General features: G+C 47.1%; 1 protein-coding gene across 1 annotated transcript in view; it reads right to left on the minus strand.

Annotated features, from left to right (window-relative positions):
* Positions 1–1,295: 1,295 nt before the first annotated feature.
* Syn2 (synapsin II) overlaps positions 1,296–25,464 on the minus strand; it is a 115,104-nt gene continuing 90,935 nt past the window's right edge. Inside the window, exons 8-13 of the mRNA XM_032905883.1 lie at positions 24,530–24,604; positions 23,973–24,075; positions 22,653–22,802; positions 10,248–10,308; positions 6,214–6,466; positions 1,296–3,505 (exon numbers count right to left, since the gene is read on the minus strand). Coding sequence (XP_032761774.1) covers positions 3,370–3,505; positions 6,214–6,466; positions 10,248–10,308; positions 22,653–22,802; positions 23,973–24,075; positions 24,530–24,604 — 778 coding nt within the window. The 3' untranslated portion in view covers positions 1,296–3,369. The remainder of the gene's footprint in view (positions 3,506–6,213; positions 6,467–10,247; positions 10,309–22,652; positions 22,803–23,972; positions 24,076–24,529; positions 24,605–25,464) is intronic.

Consider the following 25,464-nt stretch of genomic DNA (forward strand, 5'->3'; position numbering starts at 1 on the left):
TATTCACACTACTCACTGGGTGTTTGACTATTGTGAGGTACAATTTTTCAAGTCTCAGGAACCACCTTAATTAAGTACCAAGAGGTTTGTTTCTCCATGGCCTCACCTCTGGTCCAGATCTATTACTAGGAGTTAGGTAGAATCCTTGTGTTCCTTGGATTAGGGCACTGCATGACTATGGTAAACGCCTCCTCCTTCTGTCACCCCAACAGTCCCTCCAGGGTGACTCATTTTCTAAATAAGCTACTTGTGGTTTTGAGTTTGACATCACATGTGGAAGAATGAGTAACTTTTTAGGAGCCAAAATTATGTTTGATCAGAATAAGACACATAGTGCATGTTACTCATAGTACCAGGCCAAGAGGTCAATACTGGTAAATGTGTCCACCAACCTCTCATCCGGCCAAGTTTGTGTATTATATGATCACACTATGAAAATTTGAGGAAATTATTTCTTATGGACTGTGCCAGATTAAATAAAATGCAGCAAAGTGTTGAAGGGCATGTGCTCTGCTGTACTGTTGCTTGGCTTGCTCTTTGTAGTGTGCATGTGTATGCATTCGCACGTGTGTGAACACACGTGGAGGTCCGAGGTTGACTCTGGCCATCTTCCTTAATTGCTCTCCACCTTCTATTTTGCGACAGGGTCTCTGGCTGAATCAGCAGTTTGCTCCAGGGCTTCCCTGTTTCTGCCTCCCACACACTAGGATTACCGGCAGGCTGCCACACCCACCTGGCTTTTTTCTCGAAGAGTCTGAGGATCCAAACTTTGGTCTACATTGTGCAGCACGTACTTTACTTGAGGAACCATATATTCTGAGCCCAATTATTTGGCTTTAAATCGTATTTCTACAACTTGAACAACTGGACAACCTTAAACAAGTAATTGGATTTTTCTTCAATTTCTTCATGTGTAACATTATAATAGTACTTATCCCATAGGAGATCAATAAGTTGCTTTAAGTGCTTAGAATTGTGCTTGGAACTTAGTAAGCTTAGGATATGCTAGTAAACATGTCTTTGACTCCATCACAATGTCTACACGTAGGGTGAATGCTCAATACATGTCACCAAAGAAGCAGGTTACATTACAGTGTATTTGGAATCAGAGAGGTAAGGGGAAGACTCTTGTCTATAAAGAGCTTCAGAACAGGCCACCTCAAAATATGCCACCTTGGGATGCTGACTATTTTGAGCCGAAGGCAGTGGGCATTAAGAGGTACAAGGGAAATCTCTAGTCTCCCTTTGTGCCTGAAACAGGACCTAAAGCTCTCATGAAGAAGCTCACAGACCCATACAATAAGAACATTTTTACTACCAGAGACTAGAAATTAACATGGAAATGAAATGCATTTATACAAATAAAACCTTACTTAAGATTTGTGAGCCTTCTCCTTCACTATTTGCCCGTGTGCGCCCCGATTCCTTTCCCACAGTTCACTGGCTTCTCACCAGACCCCTTTGTAGTGTCACATCCTCAAGTTGTCATTTGTTGTTTACACTGGTATGTGCATAAGCAATAGACCTAATGCTTCTTCAGATCTTCACTTTTCTTATGAAGACACACGAGTAGGTACAAAAACAGAATGCATATGCAGACCTGGGCAGGCAGAGGTATAGTGCTTGCCTAGCATGAGTGAGACTCTGAGGCCCTGGGTTCCAACCTCAGCAGAGAGAGCAAGGTGGGGGAGGGGGAAAAGGGAGGGAGGGAGGGAGAGAGAGATCGCCCCTGCCACCCCACTGCCTGTGTCTTGCTCTTTGCCCTTTGTTTAGCTGTCTGTAGGTTTGTATACTGTGCAAGGAAGGAATGATATCACTCATCAGGTACCATTCAATGGGGGATGGTGGGAATCATACTTCTCCCCTTACCTGCCTCAGTCCTTAGACCCCAAAAACATGGGATGATATGACTCAGAAATTCATTCTCTGCCCTCCTGGAATTCCTACTTATGACCATGTGAAGGGACAGAAATTGGTGTCAGACGTGGCATTTCAAGGGATGTTAACTTGTTGAGTTTATATCACATGGTATCACATGCAGGGAATTACATAGCTAAGATGTTAACACACTGATTTTTTTCTCAAATATATGCAAATGTGGAACTTATCCTCAGAGAACCATGAAGAAGTTGTTGGAGTAAAAGCCCTTAGGGCCCACCCCAGCCACAGGCCTTCAGAATATCTGAGTTACAGCTGTGAGACAAATTCATCAGAGCGGGTTGCTTCTGTCTTGTTGGCTGTACCTTGTGGACTTTAGCTGAGGATCTTGATGAAAGATGGAAAGATGGGTTTAACTTGGCTGACAGACAAGCAGGGGTGTTGTGCATACTGGAGTCTGCGATTGAATCAAATGGGTAGAAATGCCAAGCTGTTGGCAGTCAGCGGTTCTACAAGAGACAGATCCACTGGGGAGCTGCTGTCAGGAGCGTCAGTATGTGATATTCAAGGTACAGGCCCATTCTTAACACAGACGTGCGCACCTGCCATCACATGCCCACACACAGCAACGGCAGTTTTACCCTCCTGGACTTTTAACTCCCTAGTCACAAACACACCTGCACGCCCATGTATGCGCTCAACCTAGAGCGGGGAACCTCAGGGCTGAATCAAATGCTGGTTAAAGCTGCTGCTTTTATTACACCAAGGTCTTGACATTCATAAGGTGAGGAACACAAAGGTTGGTGGACTGCTGTTATAGCGGCATGCATTCTCTTCTACAGTACAGCTTCGAAAGGTCAAGGTTACTGATGCTCACACAACAGAACTGCTCTCCAGAGGGGAGAAAGGAGACACTGTGGATCCTTGTTCTCTTGTTTCAAACAATCACAAGGAACTTGACCTCCACAGCAGTCTAGGGAGTGCAGGGTCAGGTGAATGTGCTTTCAACAGGGACCACAGGAGACCCAGCTTTGGGGAGAAGCTCCTAAAACTTAGAGCCAACAATACTTCTAAGGTAAGAACATATTTCCCACAGGTAGCACTGACTACTAGGATATGCTGAGATAGGTTAAGCTGCCAGGAGTCCTACATTACAGAGATCCTGGCTTCACAGGGAAGAGTAAGACACGATGGCTCTGTCACAATAAGGCCACTAAATTCACAGCAACGATGACTTCAGAATAAAGCTCTTAAGACTACAGGGAAACAGCCCTTTCCTCTACTGTCAGGTCTTTCTCAGGGTAGGCACCTGCCCTGAGACCATCACATGGTCATTTCTGGGCTGCACAAATTACTGAGCACAAAGGAACAGAAGAAGGGGCCACACATGTCAAGTCATGGGACATTGCCACCAAACATGGCGGACTGCTGTTGATGAATGTCTTAGATGCCTTTCCTGGTTGGGCCGGATGCCCTCGTGTATCTGAAGAGCTAATCTGAAAAGAGGCTGGCAAAGGACTTCCTCAAGCTCCGGATGGTCTCCGCTTTGGCTTCATCTTCATTGGCTGAAGACCGGAAGAAGGAGGACTCAGAGAAGCTGAACGCATTTGTCAGGGACTGCGACTTGCTTGAAGATAAAAACCAGAGAGAACGTGAGGAGGGTGTTCCTAGTGAGGCAGCGAAGGGCTGTGACATGAAGGTATACAACAAGAACTTCCCACTCCCTCCCCAGGGAGAACAGGGTAGCAGATGACTGGGAGGGCTGCGCTAGGTATTGGGAAGCCCTTCACTACTTCCTCACCTTCAGTGCAACTGAAACAGGAAGGTGTGGGAGCGGTGTGAAGACCAGAGAGAAGGGCAAGAGAGAGGGGGGAAAAGAGGGAGAATGGGCTGTGTCTTTTGTTTAAGGATAAAAGTCTCCAACTCCCAAGTACAGATCTAGGCATCTCACAACTTTTTCTGATGGAAACAAGCAGCAGCACTTGTGGGCTCTTGGCCCCCTTTCTCATCCACTGCCAAGATGGACTCAACTTCAGGGTCTTGATTCTGCCACAAAGTCATATCTGGCCTCAGGCAAGCCATGTGTCACTCTGGCCTTGGGCTTTTCGAGAGTGGCATGAAGACTTTGGTAAAATGATGACCTCTGGGTCCTCTTGGTTCCTTCTATTACTTATTTCAAAGGAACCTTCAGCTTGATCGCCAAAGTCTAATGCCTCCATTCCTGGTCTTGCATTTTTTTTTTTTTTTTTTTTAAATGATCGGATCTCATGTAGCTCAGGCTGACCTTGAATTTCCTGTGTAGCTGGTAGAAGCTCACGGGCTCTTCCTAAAGTGATTGATGATAGGCATGCACCACAACACCTTGTTTTATTCTGTGCTGGGGCTTGAACTATCTCTGTCTTCATGCCCCTGTTTTTAATGTGATCACAGTCAACTCTATAGTCTGTCTCTGAGGAACCTTAATACACGGTTTGTGGAGTTCAGAGTACATAGGAGTAAATGAGACGCTTTATCAGACCATGATTGTTAGGCAATATTATAATGAAAGAAACCCAACCACCTTACACACACACACACACACACACACACACACACACACACACACACACACACACACCTTATTTTTCCAAAGCAAGTGATTTAAAAACTCTGAAGGCTGGGCTGGGGGGAAGCCAACACCACAATGAAACATGAGGTTTGGCTCCCCGGGTGGCCTGGTTTGTCTCTTGATTCCCACTGTGTATTTCTAGCTCTAGGACTCTTCTGGAACTTTCATCCCTCTCCTAAATGCTGGGTGCAAGTAAGTCACACCTGTGTGTCATTCTCTCCTCCCACAGGGGCTATGGACAGATGTCCTGCCTTTCATTAGGACTGGTGACAAGCCCTAGCACGCTGGCTCTTGGGAATACCTCTGCACTCACAAGCAGAGGGCACCCAGTACAAGCCTCCAGCTCATCATCAGAGCCTGGCTCTGCTCATCAGCTTCAGCCCAGAGGCAATGACAACCCAAAGATTTGCTTTTATACTGGGGCCAGAGCAGATCTGATGATCCCAATCAACAAGTAGAAACTATTGAACTGAGGAGATGACACAGCAAGTTAGATGTAAGCAATGCTACTGGCTTGGGCTGAAGACTAGGAGTGGCCATGTCTCTTCCATTGTGTACAACTAGAAGACCTGGAGAAGTGACCATCTGGACACCCAAGTCCAACCCTGACTTTATCGCTGATTTAGATGGGTGGCTCTGAGCAAAGTCTTCTTCTATGTGCACAACTTGAGGGTACTCACCTAGACTCTGAAAGGCCATGGCGCCTCTCCTGCTTCCTGGAGATTCTCTATTGTACATCATTTTAAAGCAGTGGTTCCCAACCTTCCTAATGCTGTGAGACTTTAATACAGTCCTTCATACTGTGGTGACCCCAACCATAACATTATTTTTCTTGCTATTTCATAACTATAATTTTGCTACTGTTATGGATGCTAAAAATCAGTGTTTTCTGGCGGTCTTAGGTGAACCCTGTGAAAGGATCATTGAAAGGGTCAAACCCCACAGGCTGAGAACCACTGCCTTAGACCTACTAGCAGGGTGGGTTGCCCTCATGTTCCTGGAGCTGCTGCTATCTCTATCAAGAGTGGTGACAGATTGCATGAGGGTACTAAAGCCAGCACATGTGGCTCTGGAGAGTTGGGGGAGCAGACTGACCTGGGATACCCTTCAAGGACCGAACCACTGCTTCCCAAGGGCTCCCTACAGTTCTCTGTGCAGCACAGCACTGCGGAGGGACCTCTGGGTTGCACACTGACAATGAGAGTGCCCAGGAGAATGGATCTCTTACTAGGTGCCACCTTTGTTCCCCACACACACAGAGCTGAAGGTAGAACTGAGATGGGGTTAGCTACTTCCCCCTTTTTCCTCTAGGCAGCTGATTATATATTTTTGGATCAGAAAGAATGACTTGAAGGTTTTTTTGTTTGTTTGCTTATAAGTTTAGGAGACATGCGTATGGAAAAAAAGAGTGGGAGCCCTAAGTTTGTTTAAGGCTAGACAGAAAGGATCAGCAACTGCTGTAATTCCTTATGAAGAAAGCGGTGGATGTAAGATCCCTCTTAACCTGAGGCAAAACTGAATTTCCCTCTTTCCTCCCCTCCCAAGTCAATCTAATCATTCTTCTCACACACACCAGAAAACAAACACACACCCATAAATCATCATCCTCAACCCCCAAAATCCTCAAACATCTGTGGCAACCTGAAGGTGGCTCTATTGCAGGTCAGAGGCCTACAGCCCAGGGGGGGGGACAGGAGAGGGGGTAAGGAACTGCTGGGTTATCTTACTTGAGCTGTGGGTGAGGCTGGGGCTTCTGTGGTGGAGCAGCCTGAGGTGCCTGGGCCTCTGCCAGGGAGTTGCTGCTGGAGGATGCATCACCGTGGGTGGTGGTAGGGCCTCCCGGCCTCTGAGGAGCCGAGGAAGAGGAGGAGGAAGAGGAGGAGGAAGAGGAAGAAGATGGCAGTGATGGTCCCGAGGGGAGCCGACGTGGAGGCAGCACCTTGCCTGGGGGCTGCATTCCTTGGGGTTGCCCAGGGCCCCCTAGGTTCAGTACAAGAAAAACTTCATAATTTAACCATATCAAAGGGTTTCTTTAGTAGAATCTACGTCTCAAACGGTGTGCTTAGATCATTGCCAAAAGGATATGTGATATTGTATGTAACTACCCAAGGCTCTGGAGTGCTGTGAAGGGAGTCCTTAGACACGACATCCTCACTGTTTGTACCTCCTCAGAGACCCAACAACTTAGTCACAGTGGAAGTCAGAAGGGCAGGGAAGAGGGCAGAGGATTGGGAAGCCCCACAGAGAGAACTTCCTTACATAAGCCTCCAGACCGGAGGAACTCTGCTGTTTCCCAGAAGTCCTCAGAAGTAGCCACCTTGCTCCGAGACTTCCTAAGAGCCCCATACTGTACACACAAGATGCAGGAGAGGGCAGGGGACAAACAGGAGAATAGGGGATCAGAACACCTAAGAAATACGAGTAACACTTCCCTCAGCAAGACACCCAGCTTCTCTGGGCCATAAACCACCTAAAAGTCCTGCCATTGTATTTTAAAGATAGTAGTTGTTTTAAAGATGATAACAGATGAAAAAGTTGTTCAGAAAAGATTCTGGGCCTCCAGATCACCAGTGCCTGACACTGTTTCCATGGTGCTGCCCTTCATCCTGCTCCAAGCCTGCAGGTGCCTTATTGCCACAGCCATCCCACCTGGGCTTCACTGGAGCATTAACTCCCACGACCAGGATCAACCCTTTCTTCCCAGGCACTCTTTGCCTGAGTGCCATCCTCGGGGGCCCCAGCATGACAAACCACTCAGGTGTGTGGGGAAATTCTCCAGACAGCCGAACCTTAGTCTCCCCCAGGGATGTTGTGAGCACCATCTGGCAAACAGCCCCTTAATAACAACATACCTCTCACCCAATGTGAGACACAGAGCCATCAGATAGATGGCCTGTTGAGAAAAAAAGCCCTCCTTTGTCTAGGCGGGTGAAGGACAGAAAGTGGTATCAGTTCATATTTTTCAGAAAAGGATTCTGCACATCTCTGAAGTCAAAAGACCCCATGGACACACACTGACTTGTGGAAATGATTCCCATTAACCTAGAAAAACCTCTTGCCTCAACCCTAGAGTTTACGCTCATGGGCCTGCTGCAGCTAAGACTAGTTCTTAGCAGAATCCCCCTATGTCCTCTGCAGAGGACGAAGTGTGTCTACGCCACTGCGCACCTGGGATTACCAGCTCATTTCCCTTCTATTCCGCATGAGCTCTCCGTTATCATCAGTCACCAATTAATAGTAAGTTATGCTATACATAAATAAAATACATATGTAAAGTATGAGGAATTCTACATATTTAAGAAGTTCAAAGCCAAATCAGATAACAAGCTTCTGCCTCCTGAAGCCTGACACCAAGACTATGACTTTGTTAGCATTATTATCGTGTTGTTTTTGGTCAAGTAATTCAAGTTGATAGCTCAGCCTCTCGCATCACAAACCTGAGTGCTTCCCCACTTGTACAGAGGTAATCGAACAGCCAGAAACTTTACAACTTAACACTGAAGACAGATATAACTTTTCCTTTATTGCACATTGAGCTGTACAAGAGAATCACAAAAGGGAGATGCTTCGTCACACCTCCAGCATGGCTGAGGGGCTCCCAGCCGGGTCAGTACAAAAGAGGGGAAACAACACTGGAAAAGAAATGGGAACAAAACACCTGAACAGAAACCCTACACTGTGACAAAAGTGTCCCCCAGGCCACAGAGTTGTCCCTTAGCATGCTGCCTGAGGGCACATGATAGTCAGGTGCTGCTATCTGCTTGCATGTGGCAGTGGGAGCTGTAATTAGCTTCTAACCCCCACCTGAGAGGCCTGTAGCCTGACTGAATTCAAATGGCAACTTTATATTTGTGTCTCACAAATGTCACATGAAAAGCACCTGGATGTAACACACTGATAACATGCAGAGAAGCAATACCACCATCAGCTCATCACTTGAACAAAAAAAAAAAAAATTTAAAAAAACAAACAAACAAACAAAAATGTATTCCTCCATTTTGGGAAATTCCTGTATTCTCGTCTAGCATTTCCTTAGACCAGGAGGTGTTTAAGGTCCTGATTCTTAATCCACCTGGTAGTGCATATGCATATGTGTGTATATATATTTACAACTGACTGAATACCATCCTCATCTAAGGGAAGGGTCACAGATGATGACACTTATACTGTATGCTCCAGAGTGTCAGAATTTTCCAGAAACCAAAGAAAAACCAGGGCATGTGCCCCTTGACTCAATGACTTATAACCAATACTGCTCACTCCTCAGACCTGGTAGTCCAGAACCCAGCTTAGCATTTCTTCGAAAAGGCAGACTGCTGACATGAGCTCCCATATAGGCTCTGGGACTAGAGAGGGCCACTTGGAACCCATTCCCAGCCTTGCCCACAGATGGCAATCTGAGGTATTGACTCTCAAGTTCTGGCTTAATTAACAACTAGGTCATCTGCCCAGGGCTCCTTGTCACAAGGAAGGACAAACACACTGGCAATAGTTCTCCAAGGCCTGCTGCCTCTGTCCAACATACCACCTACATCTCAGACAGATTTTTCCAGAAAGCTACCTGGCTTGGGGTCTCCAAAGAGGCCAAGGCTGAGAACTAAAGTGGTCAAGCCCAAAGCTATGTAGGCAGAATACCCACTCAGGTGGCAGGAGACACACATATTTGATCTGGTCTCATGCTAGGAAGCCTAGAAAATGGTCAACATCTGACTATTGGGATTGGGCACTCCCTACATTCTCTGTCCAACACTGCTGGAGAATCAGCTCTGTTTCTAGATCACACTTTGAGGAATACATGGCAGCCCAGTTCCACAGAAGCACACTCAGCCAACTTAGAAACAGCAACAACAAAGAAACAACTGCAGGCACCGAGATCAACACGGGAAACACGAGATCACTTAGATATTGCACATCAGCGCCCCTTGATTTTTTTTTTTAACCTTGTAGCTAATTAATAATGAAAACGAAGGGTACACGGGGTATAAAATACAGAACACATTCCTGGAAGCAGCTGGTTCTTTGTATTTCGTCACTAAAAACACAAGAGCTCTACAGGCACAGCCAGCTTACTCACACACACTCAAACTGCACCAGACTGTAGCGAATGGAGAAAGATGGATGCTTTCAAGTTCGCTGGGTGGAACTATGAAAAGTAGACCTTGGGAATCTCTTGGAAGTGCTATCTATTTACCCTAGTCATGCAGGGAGGAAGTTAAACACAGTTCAGTGAAGACCCAAGCACTCATGGAGGTAAGTGCGAGAAGGTGAGGCTGAGCCTGAGGGAGGAAGAGAGAGAAGCTGGGCCGTCTTTGTGGTGGCTGTCTCTCTCCATCCACCCCAGTGCTAGGATCTCATCCCTCACTGTGGGATGCTTTAAAGACACTATCAAACCACCCAGAAGATAGTCACACTGGACTTAAGAGAGGCACAATTCTTTTGTACACTGTTGACAAACAGCCCTGGAACCACATGTTACACAGAAGAACAGAGAAGCATTACAAGCACAAACAGGGACGGGTAAACAACCAGACAGGGGGCTGACACTGCATAGGAGAAACAGTCCAGTCAGCACTGAGAGGACACAGCAGTGAACTGCAGAGCATCTGCCGCTCCCCTCCCCGCCTTCCTTTCTTTTCTCTTCTTTTTGTTTTTGGCTTAAGTTTTCTGTTTTGAAAAGTTAACTACTGATCGCTTTAAGAAGCTTGGACTTGTTTTGGACCTACTGCAATGCCATTACAGTCGAGAATATACTGTAAACAACCTTGGGGGGCTGGCCGCTGAGGAGGGGTCTTGCTGGAGTCCGGTTCCTTAAGTGTTCCACTCTGGAAGACAAAAATAACAACAAAAAAAAAATACCACAAGATATAAACACCAAAAGACAAGTGCAGTGGAAGGCCACGCTGTGGTCCCAGGGTCCCAGGGATTTCTCAGGAAATCCTCATGTGCAGACCACCAAGGACCCTCAGTCTCTGGGCTGTTGCTGGTCTTGAGTTGGCAATGTGGGGCTTGGAATTACTGATGGCTGTCCAAGGCCTCCTCAAGCCTCCTCCATTTTGCTCACTGAAGACTTACTTTATCTGGAACTTTAAGTCTGTGCTTTGTTGTCACCCCACACAGCCCAACATTCGGGTTTGTACTTACTCTGTACCCAGCTTCTGAAAGGAAAGCAACTGGGCTGCCTGTGGATCTCAGGGAGGGGTGGTGGTGAGGTCTGGGGTAGGGTGGGGTAGCTGTGTAAGCTTGTATATGCCTCCTTTCTAATCAGGATGAACTGTAGGGTGGGCTCAGTTCAGGGTTTACTAGGGCGTCTGACTGTACTGCCTGAGAGAGGGACCTGAGCAAGGGTAAGACGCTAATACTGGTAAAGTGCTCAAGGCCACGTTGTTTTGCTGTCTCAAATCGCAGAGTTGTAGTCTGCCTGACGGCATGGCTCCACTCCTACGCTTCCTCTCCTCCCAGCTGGGATTCTGATTATGTCCTGACAGGATCAAAGATGCATGTGACTCCGTTTGTCTCACACTTGTGTTTCAGGCAGTTCACGTTAGGAGTTTGTCTTCAGTGTGCAGGAAACATCCTCTAAAGCCAGTGTGCCAAGTGGGCCGATGGTGATGTCAGAGTGTGCCTTCCCAAGCAGGGCTGCGAAGTGGGCTAAATGTGCCTTCAGTCACTTCCCTTTCAACACTCACCCCTGAAGATAAGGCCCCAAGCCCTATTCCCACATCAGTGCAGTTTCCTCCCTGCTCCCCACTTCCCCCGTGGCTAAGTCTGGCCATGTCTCTCCCCCTGCTCCCCATGGCCACTTTTTAGCTCAAATACCCTTGAAGTAGAAGTGTTCTCTTCCCCGTACTCAGCCATTCACTAATAACATGACTGTACGGAAGTTTGTACACTAGCAGGCCTGGTCTTTGCTGTGTTCTTAGTACCCCACAGCAGGGCAGCCCATCTTACCTGACAACCACCTTCAACAACAGAACATCCCTTTCTCCCAAGCACTCTAACTGGTTTCAGAAGACCTGCCCTGAGCTCTGACATCGAGACACACGCTCATTAAGCACTAAGCTCGTTGGTGGCCACGTAAGCCACTCCTGCATCGGGCTCCTCAGTTCCTCCCTCCTGGCACCATCTGCTAGTTACCCGATTTGCTTAAGCATCTATCGGGTTTTGCTTAAACTATAGTTTCCTAATCCTTCCAACTCATCCCTCCCATCTTTGTTCCCCATGGACACTCTCACCCTTTCAAACCTCCCTAGGTGTGCCACTTAATTTCTCTGGAAATTCCTTGAGTGTTTACGGTGTCCCACATACACAGGCCCTTTATGTGACCACCCGTTTATATCTAACAATGGCTGTATGTGGTAGATGCTGCTTTACCAAGATCCCCAATTGCTCCAGCACTGTTGGAATGAAGCTCTCTAGCCTTCAGTTGCCCACATGTCCTTAAAGTGCGCATGCCTTCTGGTCCCAACCTTATTGGTTAGTCTCTTTTCTAAAACAGAATCTCAGGCATCAGGCAGCACAAGGCAAGCCCGTGAAGCGCCTAGACTGGTTCCTGCCAGTGCTGTCCCTCAGGCCTCACAGAAGGCACTCACCATGCATACTGACCCTGGTTCTCCTCCGTCACAGAAATACACACGTGAGACTTCAGGGATAAAATGAGTCTCAAAGTGCCCTTCCCAAGGCTTTGGGGAGAGAGGCCCCAGAGGCAGTCCTCAGGGCTAGAGCCTGGGAATGCACCTTGGCTACCCTTGATGGCGCCTAAAGAGCTTCTCCTGTCCCTGGTTCCACTGAGGTTGTAGATGGAGACCTCTCAGGGGGTGCGGGAAGCCAGGAGGAGAGTCCCCTAGGACTGTCCCTTGCCAGGCTGAGACACTCTGACTCCTCCCACAAGCCTGCTGTCTGCTAGGGGCTGAGGACTTATTCCCTATGGGGTTTGGCTACAACGGGATCTGTCTCCAGTCACCAAGAGCCTCCTGGGATACTGAATTCCACAGAAGTCTGGCCACTCTGGCGTCACTGCCAAAATTTGGCACATAGCCAGCCCGAGGCAGAAACCCGTGGTCAGCCTGAGTAGCAGTTTCTCTCAGGAAGCTGGCTGACTCAAACAGGTAAGAATGTTTAGTCCAGCTGCACACAAACAGGGAAGAGGAAAACGGCCTTTTAATGGCCTCCAAAATGAAGCCCTGTGAAACCCTGAGCTTACGGAATGGCTGCAAGTGGCTGTCAGTCAGATGCCACTGCCAAAACTAATGTGGTTGAAGGTGCATTTGTGTCTTAATAAGGGACATTCTTGCTCGTCCAAGCCTCATTAGAAAGCAGTTGGCACCTCTTTGAAGGGGTGCACTGGCAGGATATCTGAAGAGAAAGGGGGTTGAGAGACTGGAAATGCTTTCTTTATGCGCTTGACAAGTTACATCTCTGCGGCTCGGTTTCCCCAAATGGTCAGACAACAAAGATTAAATGCTGATGTGACCCTGGCAGTACCAGAGTTAGTGTCAATCATGTCAGTGGTAGCCTCGGTAACAGTGACTGTGCCACCATGAGAGCTCTTCAACCAGCACGTTGAAACACTCTGGCCAGAGATACCGTATAGGGATACAAGTCGTCACAGGCACATGAGTTCTGCTGGCCCCTCTGGCTCTAGGCTTCCACTAATTCTTTGTGCATTTTTGAGTTCTTTGGATGACTGAGGTGAGAGATAAGCCCTTCTTATTAGCAGTGCAGTCTTGAGGCAAGAAAAGCCTCAGGGCTGCTAGGCTAAACAGAGATATCCCGCAGGAATGGGGTTTGAGGGACTCGGTGAGGAGAGCATGCTGCTGCCCATAGAGGCCAGCTAGGCTAATTAATATCCTGCTCTGCTGGGTCTGTGGGGCTTTAGCAATCAAAGAAGTCAGGGGGCAGGGGAGATGAATGTCCCGTGAAGCAGCTGGTGAAGTGATAGGTCGAGCATCTGGCTATCTCGGGAGGAGAGCAGGTTTTCTCATAAGGTACCACAAGTGCCCAGGTCTCCCTCTCTTTCCTTTCCCCTTACAGGCACACCAAAAACCCCTGGTGCACGGTATTACACAGACCCTCCTGAGCTGGGGGTCAGAAGACCTAGCTCTTCGTAGCAGCCAGGTGACTCTAGAGAGGTCATCTTCATTGTCTTTCCTGATGTGGGAGCACATATAGAGTTACAAGTCCCATATCTCACACAAGGGTTAAAAACATCAAATGAGCTTTATAAAATGTAAAGTCCTAGCCAGTGAATGATATAAGGCAACATCATTGTTTTTATTTAAATAAGAGTAAATCTACAGTGTACGAACTGCATGTATCAATGGAGAATATATTGCTAAATAGCTTCCCATCATCTTGTGCATATAGTAGTTCTTATATGGGGGATTTTGGGTTGGGTTAGACCATGTCTTCTCTCTGTGTATCACTGCCTTAGTTTGGGCAAGATCTACTCAATTGCAAATCACTGGCCTGGGTGAGAAACCTAGCCCATGGCTGAGAATCTATGGGGGGTTTAACTAAAGGTCCATCTAATTTTCCACCCTGTGGCTTTTGTTAGACAGACTGGCAGAGGAGCTCCTATCTAAGTGAGGCCCCAACAGGATGGAAAGCTAAGGAAGGAAAGACATCGAGTGACTCAACTTTTGAGAATTGTTGGCTTAATACCAGCTGCCCCCACCAGGAAGAAGGCCTGTGCTTGCTCAGCATATCTGAGACAGGAAATTGGGAAAGGGTCCCAGGGTCTGGCCCCAGGAAAGGGGCCAGGCCAAGCTCCTTGCTGGCCACGCCACAGAACTATTCTGATCAGCTCCCTCAGGCCTTGCTTCCCCGGTCCAGTACTCCAGGGAGAATGAGGCAGCAGGAAGGAATGTGGTCAGGAGGTTGTAGAGCAAAGGGGACAGTATGTTTGCAGCACCTTGAGACCTTTCCAGATCACCCTTTCAGTTGCCACTGTCCCCCTTCCTTCCTCTGCAAGGGTATAAAAGGTATCCGGGGATGAGATGATGCCCCTTCCTTCCCAGGGGAACCACGCTGTGGGCAAAGACCATTGCCTAGATAGTGGCCCTCCCATAACCTGAGGACACCAGAAATGGTCCATGGGGGCCCCAAGTCCTATGGGGGCTCTAAGGATCAGGTCACCCTAGGTCAGAATGTCAGTTTTGAGTGATTAAAGATGTCCATAAAAGTAAAGACAGTCCCAAAATAACCAGTTTCTCTTAATAGTTCGTTAAGGGATCTAGTCACTGGTGGCTTTATCTGAACCTGCCCCCAATCTCCTTGAGTTCTCAGCTTCTACTCACTGGGGAACACGTTCTCTCAAGCCAGTCCTGCTGTGGGAAGCAGGAAGGCCTTGGTTTGTCCTAACTTTACCTCTTAGAACAAGTGAAACAGCCCTGATATGGGACTAGAGGGACGGTTGTGCTTCTCGCTAATTGTTCAGCCCTGGAGGCTGTTCTCAGAGTGAAGAGATCCCTTCTTGGTCTTGGTCTCCTTGTACGGTTCACAGGAAAATTTATTTACTTTATCTTGTGTGTGAGTGTTTGACTACATGTATGTATGGGTACCATGGGCATATTTAGTGCCCACAGAAGACAGAAAAAAGTGTCCTTAATCCTTGTAGATAGCTGTGAGCTAGTAACTGGATCTGGGTCCTCTGCAGGAGTAGCCAGTGCTCTTAAGCACTGAGCCATTTCTCCAGAAGTTATTCTAAATTCTTCCCACTACCTCTCCCAGGTCTAGTGGTAACATGTAGCCTGGAGCACAGTACTCTGACTCTGGAAGATTCTGAGAGCCATTTGCTTCATCGGCTCCCACCCATCCTGTCATCACCTCCCCACCCAGTAAGTAGCTTATCCTGCTGAAATCTGAGCATTAATGTGACAGTCACATGTCCAGAACAGTAGGCTCTGCTCTCAGTATCAGTGAGTTGATTCCTTAATACAAGGTCAAAGCCTGTCTCCTAGCAGATTTGCCTCTGGGACATTTCTAATCCGTGACGGCATCAGAAAGCTAGAGACATTGAGTCATAGCCTTCTGGAAACAGCTGGTAGTCAACTGAAGTGTCTTTAACTTATATTGTTTTGTTTGAGATAGAGGTCCATGTACACTAAGCTAGCATCAAATCTGCTGTATAGTCAAGGATGATCCAGAGCTTTTGATTCTTACGCCTCTCCCCTAAGAAGGCTGAGATTCCAGGCGTGCCGCCACACCTGGAGTGTGCCTACGCTGGGGACTGATCCCAAGGCACACACGCTTGAAGCATGCTACACAAGTACTCTGCCAGCTGAACTGCATCCTCTGCCACAGTTCTCTTACTTTTGTCCTTACAGTAGAGGAGCCACAAGCCCACCATCCTGGTCTCTCCTCTCAGGTGGAGTCCACCCCATCATACTACCACTCCTGGACTGGAAGCAGCATTCAGTGTGTTATCTGATCAGTTCACGGAGAGAGCTTCATTTTATCCCAGATGCACTCAACGATTCCAAAGGCCTAGTCTTAAACTAGGTCTCTACAGATCTCACCCACAAGCCATACAGGGAGCTGGCGAAATACATAATAAAGGGGCACTAGAGAAAGACCAGGCCCAGATTCGCTGAATCTGCATCTGAAATTCTGGCCACTTGAAGGTCTCCCCCTTCTTTCTGGGAGTCTGGAAGGCAACTCTCAGCTCTCCAGAGCCCAGCTTCAGGCCTGTCTCAGATCCTGATGACTCATCTCACACTTCTCAGGGATTTCCCAATTGTCAAGCTGTTCTTGACATATTCAGTGGCCCTGGGTGCTAGATTTTTTTCCTAAGCCCTAGAGAGGAGGCACCAAGCAAGTTTCTATCCTAAATGACTGAGTATGTTTGGGGATGGAAGAGCAGGGGGTACCAGGAAAGAGGCTGTTTGGATCACAGAGGCTCTGCAGTCATTGGCCACCAGGTGTCACTGCCACCCTGAGAACAGCGTACCAGTGTAGAGGTTTCCTTGCATGGGACAGCCTAGAGGCTAACATTCCAGCCAGGCTGAGACCTAGTCATTGACAGCCAAATCAAGCTCTGCTATTGACAGTTGCTCTGCTTTTGGTGATGAGGCCAATGCCTCCCTGATTCTTGGGCGGATGCACAGCAGTTAACTAGCTTATGTTTTCCAAGTCACAAGTCTGTCCTGGTCCTCTTCTATATTGCTGGGCAAAGAGCAGATTATGGGGCTATGTGACTCAAGCTGGAAGTTCTTTCCCATCCAGTCTGTGGTTCCATAGTCACAAATGAAGCTAACAAGAGTGGCTTGTGTGAGGAATGGTATACATGACACATGCAGGGGCTTGGCAGGAGATGTGACATATAGGCTGGGATCCAGGATCAGAGGTAGGATAGTAAAAGCTAATTGCTGGGTAGGAGGAATAGCTTGCCCTTGTCGTTTGCAACGACCTGTTACTAAATGCAGAGGTTTTAAAGACAGATTTACATTTGTTATTGTGGTTTACATTTTCTACAGACAATGGACTGCAACTCCGGCAAACTGCTCTCAACCACCTTTCTTAGAGCACCTGTGATGTTCTGTCATGTGCTGCATAGCAATGATTTAGGTCAGTGGTTGGCCACATATATGCTGGTGGGCTCATGAAATTACATTGCCTGGTGATGGCCTCTTATAGGCCTGCACTGATCGATGAAGTCACATGAGCCCAAAACTCTCCAGGAGTATCCATCCCAGTTGTAGAGCCCTGTGTGACGATATTCAATGGCTGCTAGATTCTGGATGCTTTGCTACGCCCTTTAGATGAAATGGTGAGCAAATTCCTGTTTTCAAAGAGCTGGCATCCTGGCAGCAGTGATGAACAAAGTGGGAAGAACAATCTGGTCTGATAGAAAGTGGAAAAACACAACTCCAGGAGGGAGCGGCAGCAGCTGCTGGGCAGGTGGCCACTTCAGATGATTGAAGAAATGTTAGTTAGACTGTCGTGAAAGTTTCTTCACTAAAACAGCGAGCAGTTCCAAAAACAAAAGAGGTAATCATTTTAAGGAGAGGCTCCAAGAGAGACATAGGCCTTTGAGACTAGCACGGCTAGGACATGGGACACAAAATGTAGGACGGGACAAGGGCGAAAGGTAAGTGACTATGTAAACAATGGGAAGGGATAGGCTGTTGGTAGAAAGGCAAGATCTGTGCTTTTGCTATGCTGTATTCAGACAGGCAAGTGAAGGTGTTACGTGGGCATCAGACACGTGACTTGCAAGGAGTGATCAAGGCAGGAGATAGAGGCTGGCCAGGCTCACCAGGAAATTTACAAGTTCAGGGTACATCTAGAGATTCATCAGAAGTGAGAGGGTCAGAAAAGAAAGCTCAGAAGGAAATGTTAAGATCGGGTGCCCTGATTTAAGTCATTCCACATTGTATAAAACAGTTGGTTTTTTATTTAAGGCTGTGTCTTGTTCTGAGGGACCCCACTTCATAAGCAGTTTTGGGCTCCATTTTGAAGAGGAAGGGTACCCTTGGGTGCATACACACATCACCATCTGTCCAGCACCATCTATTTGGCATCAACTAACAAAGGGCTATTCTGGAGTAAAAAGGATGTCACCTTATAAATTTACCACACCAGGGAAACTGAGCCTAAGAACCTATCAGACACAGCTAGACAAGAAAAGGTATAACTCTCTCACAGGTCCCAGAGGGAGAGTCCCAGAACTGCAACGGCAACACCCCTCACTAACCTGCCATCTGACCAGCTTGTGTATGCACTAAGGACAGGTAGACAGAGAATTCCTGACTATCCTTGAGCTTCGACTCAGTCCCCACTATTCATTTTCCTTCAGCCTACATGACACACACCTGCCATTCATTCCTCTGTCCCTCCCTCTAGAGCTATCCTGCCCCTTGGTCTCTGCCTTCATACTCAACTCCGCACCCCACTTTCAGACATGCAGCTGACACCTGCAGCTGAAGTGAGCGGCTTCTTCAGCTTCTTCCCTGCAGTGAGGCTTGGGTTCCTGTCTTATCAATATGACTTTATTTACATTCCTATCAGCCCCTTTATGAAAAGCTCTTGATTTTAACCTAGTGTAGCCATGTTAACCTACATACTAAGAGAGAGAGAGAGAGAGAGAGAGAGAGAGAGAGAGAGAGACAGAGACAGAGACAGAGACACAGAGACACAGAGAGAAACAGAGAGAGAGGTAGACAGACAGACAGACAGACTGTATGGTGTGTGATGAGCAATCTTAGAGTTAATATTTGTATTTAAGATTGCAATGGAAGAGCTTGTGTTGCCTTAGTGAGGTTGCCATGAAGAGGTGGGGATATCTGACAAACTGTCTCCGTTAAAAGCATTACACCCTGTAGATTTATTGCCCTTCAATAAATTCTGACAATGGACATGAACAAACATGTTTGTCTGTTTGACATTACACACTGATGACAATAAGTCACTGAGGTAGAACGCAAAATAGGCAAGAGTACGGTACAGAGGCTCATCGTGGAGTGTCTTGAAGGAGTCAAATGTATCAAACGCTATGGTGAAACCGGGGCAAGAAGAGAAGTAACAACCGGACTTGGCATGGAGATGACTCTGCCAAGAGGAATTTCAGTGGAATGGCGGCCATAGAATGCCAATGGAATGGACTGAGAAATGTCTGACAAAGACACAGGATGGTGGATGAACAACAGAGTGGGCAGTAGCTAGAAGGGAACAGGCTTGAAGAGTGTCTTAGTGTTCTTTGTCTTTTAATGGGAGATGCTTACATATGAATGTGACCTTTTGGAAAGGATAAACTGGTGAAGGAAGAGAAGGGACACTTCAAAGCAAAAGGCGAGGTCCAGATCCCAGGTAGAGACTGGGCCTTAGACACAGATTCCTGTGGGTAAAGTGCAGGGAGGTGGGGAGGTGGCCCCAGGAAAAAGAAAGTGGCTGCTCTGAAGGTAAGCCTGGTCCCTGAGCCTGGGCATAGAATGAACAATGTTTTCTCAGTCACCAGCATCAAGTCCTTATCCAAACTAAACAGGGTCTGGAAATGTGACCAGTACAGTTGTAGCTTCAAGGTCCCATCTCTGCATCCTGCCAGATGTTGGACTGGCTTCTGGGCAGCCTGAGGTCAAAGCACAGACTTGGGAGCAAGTTAATACAGGGTACAGAAGACACCAACCAGGCAGGCAGGAATTCAGTCACCACTTCTATTTAGGACACCAAGGACCTTCGGGCAGGAACCGTATCTCATTCACTGCCTATGTCTTAAGGTCACTGGGGCTTCATTAGCCAAGAGAAAACACAGAGCAAGCCTGGTCCTTGCTCGTGACAGGCAGACACATTTGGGAAAGTTGCTATATTAACTTAACCGAGTGTGCAGGAAGAATTTGGCCTTGCCTAAAGGGAGGCTCGGCTTTTGCATCAGGCTTCCTGGAAGTAACCTCTAAACTCCCATATTTTCTTGAAGAATCAAAGTACTGTGATTCACTGTGAACCCCTTGGACTGCATGTATCAGTTTGCCATCTGGGAGTGGGGTGTGTGTATAGTTCAATCCGATCAATCAGTTAGGGTTAGGCAATGACTCTGAACAGTGATGCTCAGGTGACCCTTATGATTGGTAACATTCCTGAGAATTATCACACATGGATGCAGGGAAAGAGATATACTCTAAGGGCAGTAGAAGCTTGCTTTTAGGACCTTCTCTGATTCGTCACTATGCATTTTCCTGTGGCTTGGTTTTGACTGGAATCGTTTTCCACAACACGCAGTGACTGTGAGTACAATTTTCAGTGAGTTCCCTCGTGCCTGCAGAGCTCCATTAGAACTCCAGAACTTTTAGCTGTTATCTTACTGAAGGTGGTCCTACTGAGTAATGTCTGCTATTAAAGTTAACTGGGCCTTAGTAAGACTTCACAGAGGACTATGCCCTCAGACTTGGTGGTCTGGCTAACTGCAGGTGACCCCAGTATTGGATGGGATCTAGAAATCACCCATTTAACTCCATTTCCCAAGTGAGGTACAGTCTGGAGAGGTTGGGAGGGAGAGTGTGTTATAACAGAGTTGTACCCTGGTTTCCAGTGTGTTCTCCTAAGATGTACACTGAAAATATTTATCGTTTGTTTAAAAGGGGTGGATATGATTTGGGTGTTGTCCTCTAAGGATTCCTGTGCTGAAATGAAGTCTGCAATGTGATTAACAAGTCATAGTTAGCTATTTACAGAGGCATTCTAGGATCTGGAAGGTAACACTGGGACCCAAACATCTTGATTTCATTACATTTACAAAACTAGAGCCAGATGTCAAAAAAAGGGAAACGCTCACCAGATGGTGTGACACTGCACAATGCCACCCTCAACTTGGATATCCCAGAGAGTACGAGTCAACCTCTGTTAGCCCAGAAGTTCCCATTTTCTGTGCAACCAATGAAGATAACTCCTCCCCCTGAGTCATAGGAGAAATGGGATGTAGCTCCCTGGAGTCTTTGAGCTCAGGGTGAAGATCTAGTACCCTGTCTCTGCACAGTTCTAGTGAGTTATTATGTCTCACTGTAGAGATTTGGTTAGTCTGGCATTCAATTTATAGACTAACAGAGATCTGCCTGCCTCTGCCTCTCCAGTGCTGTGATTAAAGGCATATGCCACTGGGCCTGGCTCCAGAAAAAATTTTAGAGCACAAAAGATATTTAGATTGGATCACCCACAATAGAGGAATAAACAGACCCAGAAAGGGGTCAAACTTATCAACTGCCACATTGTTTCAATTTAATCAATTTTGGTGAAAATATGTATTATACATCATGTCTCTAACCTACCTTAAAAGTAGTATATATATACTACTGACTAAAATAATAAATCTCTTGGCAATTCAGGTTCATTATCCTGAATATCAATGTTTCTATCTACGATTCTGCAATGCTCAAGTGTGAAGGGTAATTGGCCTCTACCCTAAATGACCTAGTCTGATTTTCCCTGCCAGGCATAAACTCTCAGCCCTTTACTCTTTCTCACTGAAGGATTTCTAGAAGGCTGTTACCTCAATCACTAATGGGTGCAGTGTAACCTTGGATGGTATGCGCTCATCTCCTCGTAACATGCTGATGCTTCTCCAAGTTTCAGACTGTAGGATCCAAATCCAGATTGTGCTTCACGCATATGTTATCCTTCCTGGGTGCTTCATGTTGTTCTGCCTTATTTTACGGTTCTTCTTCTTTTTCTTTTAATTCTCATAAAACTCTAGGGATATGGGCCGTGGTTACCTTCTCTTAACTATTGCTGTGGGCCTTGTCTAGGATCATAAAGCCAACAGGTGCAGGTTTACAATTCAGACTTGATGTTCATTTCAAAATGGACACTCTACACTGTTCTATTTCTACTTCTATCCCTATAACTCTTTCAAGCTGAATTCAGGGGAAAGGTTTCTAAGAGAATCCTAACAAAAATGGCAAAACCTAAACTTCATTAAAAGGAAGTGATTCCTCACAAAGTTACACAGATGCTCGTTGAAAAAGCTTGCTAAGACTCAGTTTTTCGATTCACTGTTCACATTCTCACTACCCTAATATATAAAATTTCGGTGGAGAGAATCATGGAGATATAAGTGAGATGCCTCCCTCATGGACTCAGAACTTCAGGCCTGAGGTCTTATCTGTTCTTTGGCTTGTTGTAGAGCTCCTGGGCCTAATGTTCTTCAGAGGTTTATGTGGATTTTCCAGTAAACCCGCATCTGACTGTGATGGGAGTCATGTATCACATCAACTGTGAATGGTCACCTTCTCTCTCACAGGAACAAAAACAGATTTCTAATTTAAATTCCACCTTGACAGTCTCCCTGACAACAGGGGACTGACTTTTCCCTACTTCTAAACAAGTAGCCAACTCAGAAAAAATGCTCCTCCACACAAGGACATCTCTCAGAGATCCCCTAGTGCTAAACGAGACACCCTGAGTCATAGGAGAAATGGGATGTAGCTCCCTGGAGTCTTTGAGCTCAGGGTGAAGATCTAGTACCCTGTCTCTGCACAGTTCTAGAGCTAATGCTGCAGACTGGTGAAGAGGGGGGTCTCTAAAAGGAATACTTGAAGATAACCCAGAGAGGAAGGAACCAGAGAGAAGGCAGAGAGAGAACCGTGGAGCCCAGCACGTATCTGACCTCTGCTTCCTCCTGGAGCCACAGTGTCTAGAGCAGAGGTTCATGACTGTACTGGGTCTCTTTGCAGTTCCTTACCTGTGGCTGTTGGGTGGTTAAAGGTCTCTGTGGAGACAGGGCAGGAGTCCTGGACAATAGCTGGTTCATCTTGCTGATGACTAGATCAGTGATGAGCTGTCTGTCCTCCACTTGGTGTTCCCCAATCAGTGGCATGCTACAGTCCATGACCTAGTGGGAGATATGACCCAGATGAGGAAGAGGTCTAGAAATATAAAGGCCCTCTGTGTTGTGTGGGAATGGGTACAGTTTACACCAGCAAAGTGTGTTGGTTAGCTAGAATTGTGTTCCCCAGCAGAGACAGGAACCATTTGCTCGTGCTGCGAACATTTGCCATGACCCCTTTCCTTCCCTCCTCCTGGACCAGGGCTCTGAGATGCTGGCTACTAGGAGAGGGAAGAAGAAACAAATCAAGGAGAGGGCACAGCCTGGGGCTGGAAGCTCACAGGGAGAGGAGCAGGAAGACATGGAAGGGAATGCCTTAAGAGCAGGCAGTTTTCATCCTTTGACATTTCAGTTGGTCTCCAAACACGCTCTGCTCATTAAACAGCCTGATTCTTGTCCTGGCTCCTGACCAGTACAGTCTCTCTGCTTGCCACGGATCTTGACTCTTCCTGTATCTGGGGTAATGTGTCCTTCTCTCCTTTGCAGAGGGTAAACAGGCTCACCCAGCAAGGGTGATGTGGTTATCTAGAAAGCTCCATGCTAAGCAGGCTATGGAGTAGATTCTGAACCTAAAACCCATTTTGGCCTCCTGATGCTGGCATTCTGAAACACCAGTTCCTTTAGTCCCAGGAAGATTGAGCTCAGTGAGCTGACACAGTGGTGTCCACATTGTCATAGCTTTCTCTTTAACGGGTAAAAAGAAAGTTAGCCAAGCTTGGTTAGGGGGCCAGGCAGAGTACAGTATTGCCAAGGCTAAGAGATGTTAAAAAGAACCACCTGTATCCAGGTGCCCAAGTTGACATTGATTCACCCTGTGGCCATAAGCACACATTCACGGTAGGGAGGGTCTATTTCCTTCCTTACTAAAGTGATTAGGTCAAACTGAACAATTCTCAATGGCGGCTTTCTCAGAATAAACAAATGATACAGTCACAACAGTGTCCCTATAACAAGGTAGGCTGGGAGCCGGGCCTAGGTGTTCCACTGTTGCCCACTTGTGTGGCTTGGCCAACAGCTCTCTCCTGGAAGAGGAATTCTGCTCTGCAGATCTACCATCTTGGACCTTCATCGTTAGCGGACTCTGAATGCAGGACGGGATGCCCACACCGTGTTTGGACGGAGGCCGCCTTCAGCCTGAGTGTTCCCACACTGGTCTGCTCACTGGGACAGACTTACCTCAAAAATGTAGTCTTTGCCATCTTTGCCATGCACAGCTTTGACTGCACAGATGTCCAGGCCCCCAAACATCTCAGAGCAGGCGTCGACCCAGAGCTTGTACCTGGAGGGGATAGGAAGACATCCTGTATCTAAGACATTAAGTTCATCATGCCTACATTTTGGTAAGGTCATTTTTGCCCCAACCTTTCCCATCCCTCACCTCCATTCTTCTTCTCCTTCCTGTATTCCACCAAGCACGGTCCCTGTTTATGATGCCTTCCCTTCCTGAGCTGCTGAACCTGTCCGTATTTCTAAGCCCAGACTTAGCTCACCCTGTCCAGAGGACCTTCCAGCCCTTACTATTATTTCCTTATGGGAGCTTCTATGTTCATAGCCTTTATCTCTGTAACAGCACTTGACTGGGCCCTGTCTGCTGGTTTACTGGCTGTCAGAGCACCTGCGTTTTATTATTCTTGTCTACACAGAGCCTCCCCCCTTCACATGTTGCTTATTTCTAACATGTCTTTACGGACGGCAGCCTTCCTAGGTGAAAGGATGGGGCGCCTCGTACTCACCGGTCTGACATGGCGATCTGCTCCAGCATCGCGGAGCCAGTGTTTGTCTTCCAGTTCCCTGAGATGGATGTCCTCCTGAAACAAGCCGTGAGCCACATCAGGAAAGTGCAGGAATTCCAGAACTACAGAACACCAGATCAGCCCTGCATTCCCTGTGGGAATTCCCCTGAGAAGCCAAAGGGTCTATGTGTTGGGCCTCAAGTTGCATACGATGCCTATGATTCCCTCAGCAAAGGCCTGTCTCAGACAGCTGTGGCTTCATGGAGCCTGTCCCAAGTGTTTCAACCAGAGGAGCTCTTGCTCTATTTGAAACCCCCACAAAACTACCTGTACCTTACTGGTAATCTTAGATCCACCTTAGCTACCCTTTTCCTTGCTATCTGAGCTAAGTTGTAAGCCAAATCTTGCCCACAACTATGTCAAAGTCTTAGGTTATTCTGCCTTGTACACCTAGCATCATGTCTACAATCTGGATTGACTCAGAGCAGTACACAAACAGAATCCCACTAGCTCTCATGAACATCTCTCACAATCTTTACCTGGACATTTTTTTAATGGTTACCCTCTGAGGGTCTTTAGAGTAATAGCGGCTTGACCCTGACGAGTCAGTTCCCCCTTTGGGCTTATCCAGTGATCAAATAACTGACATACCAAGAACCAACCTTTCCTATGCTGTGCTTCACCCATGAAGTGGTTCTATCCAACCACTTCACAGTGTAAACAGAGACAACGAGTCCTGGCTACGTAAGAGTTGGGTGATCAAACTTCTGGATCTGGATTTGCCTTTGACTGGTTGTGTGACCTATAGGTCACTCTATCTCTCTAACACGGTCTTGTCTATAAACACAGGGTTGCCAGGAGGACCAACTGGACAGACTTAGGCAAAGAAAGCTATTTCTATTGCTTAAATTATCAGCCTTCACCTGATAACCCAA

The sequence above is a fragment of the Rattus rattus genome, chromosome 6, assembly GCF_011064425.1.
Source record: "Rattus rattus isolate New Zealand chromosome 6, Rrattus_CSIRO_v1, whole genome shotgun sequence".
Classification (NCBI taxonomy): Eukaryota; Metazoa; Chordata; class Mammalia; order Rodentia; family Muridae; genus Rattus; species Rattus rattus.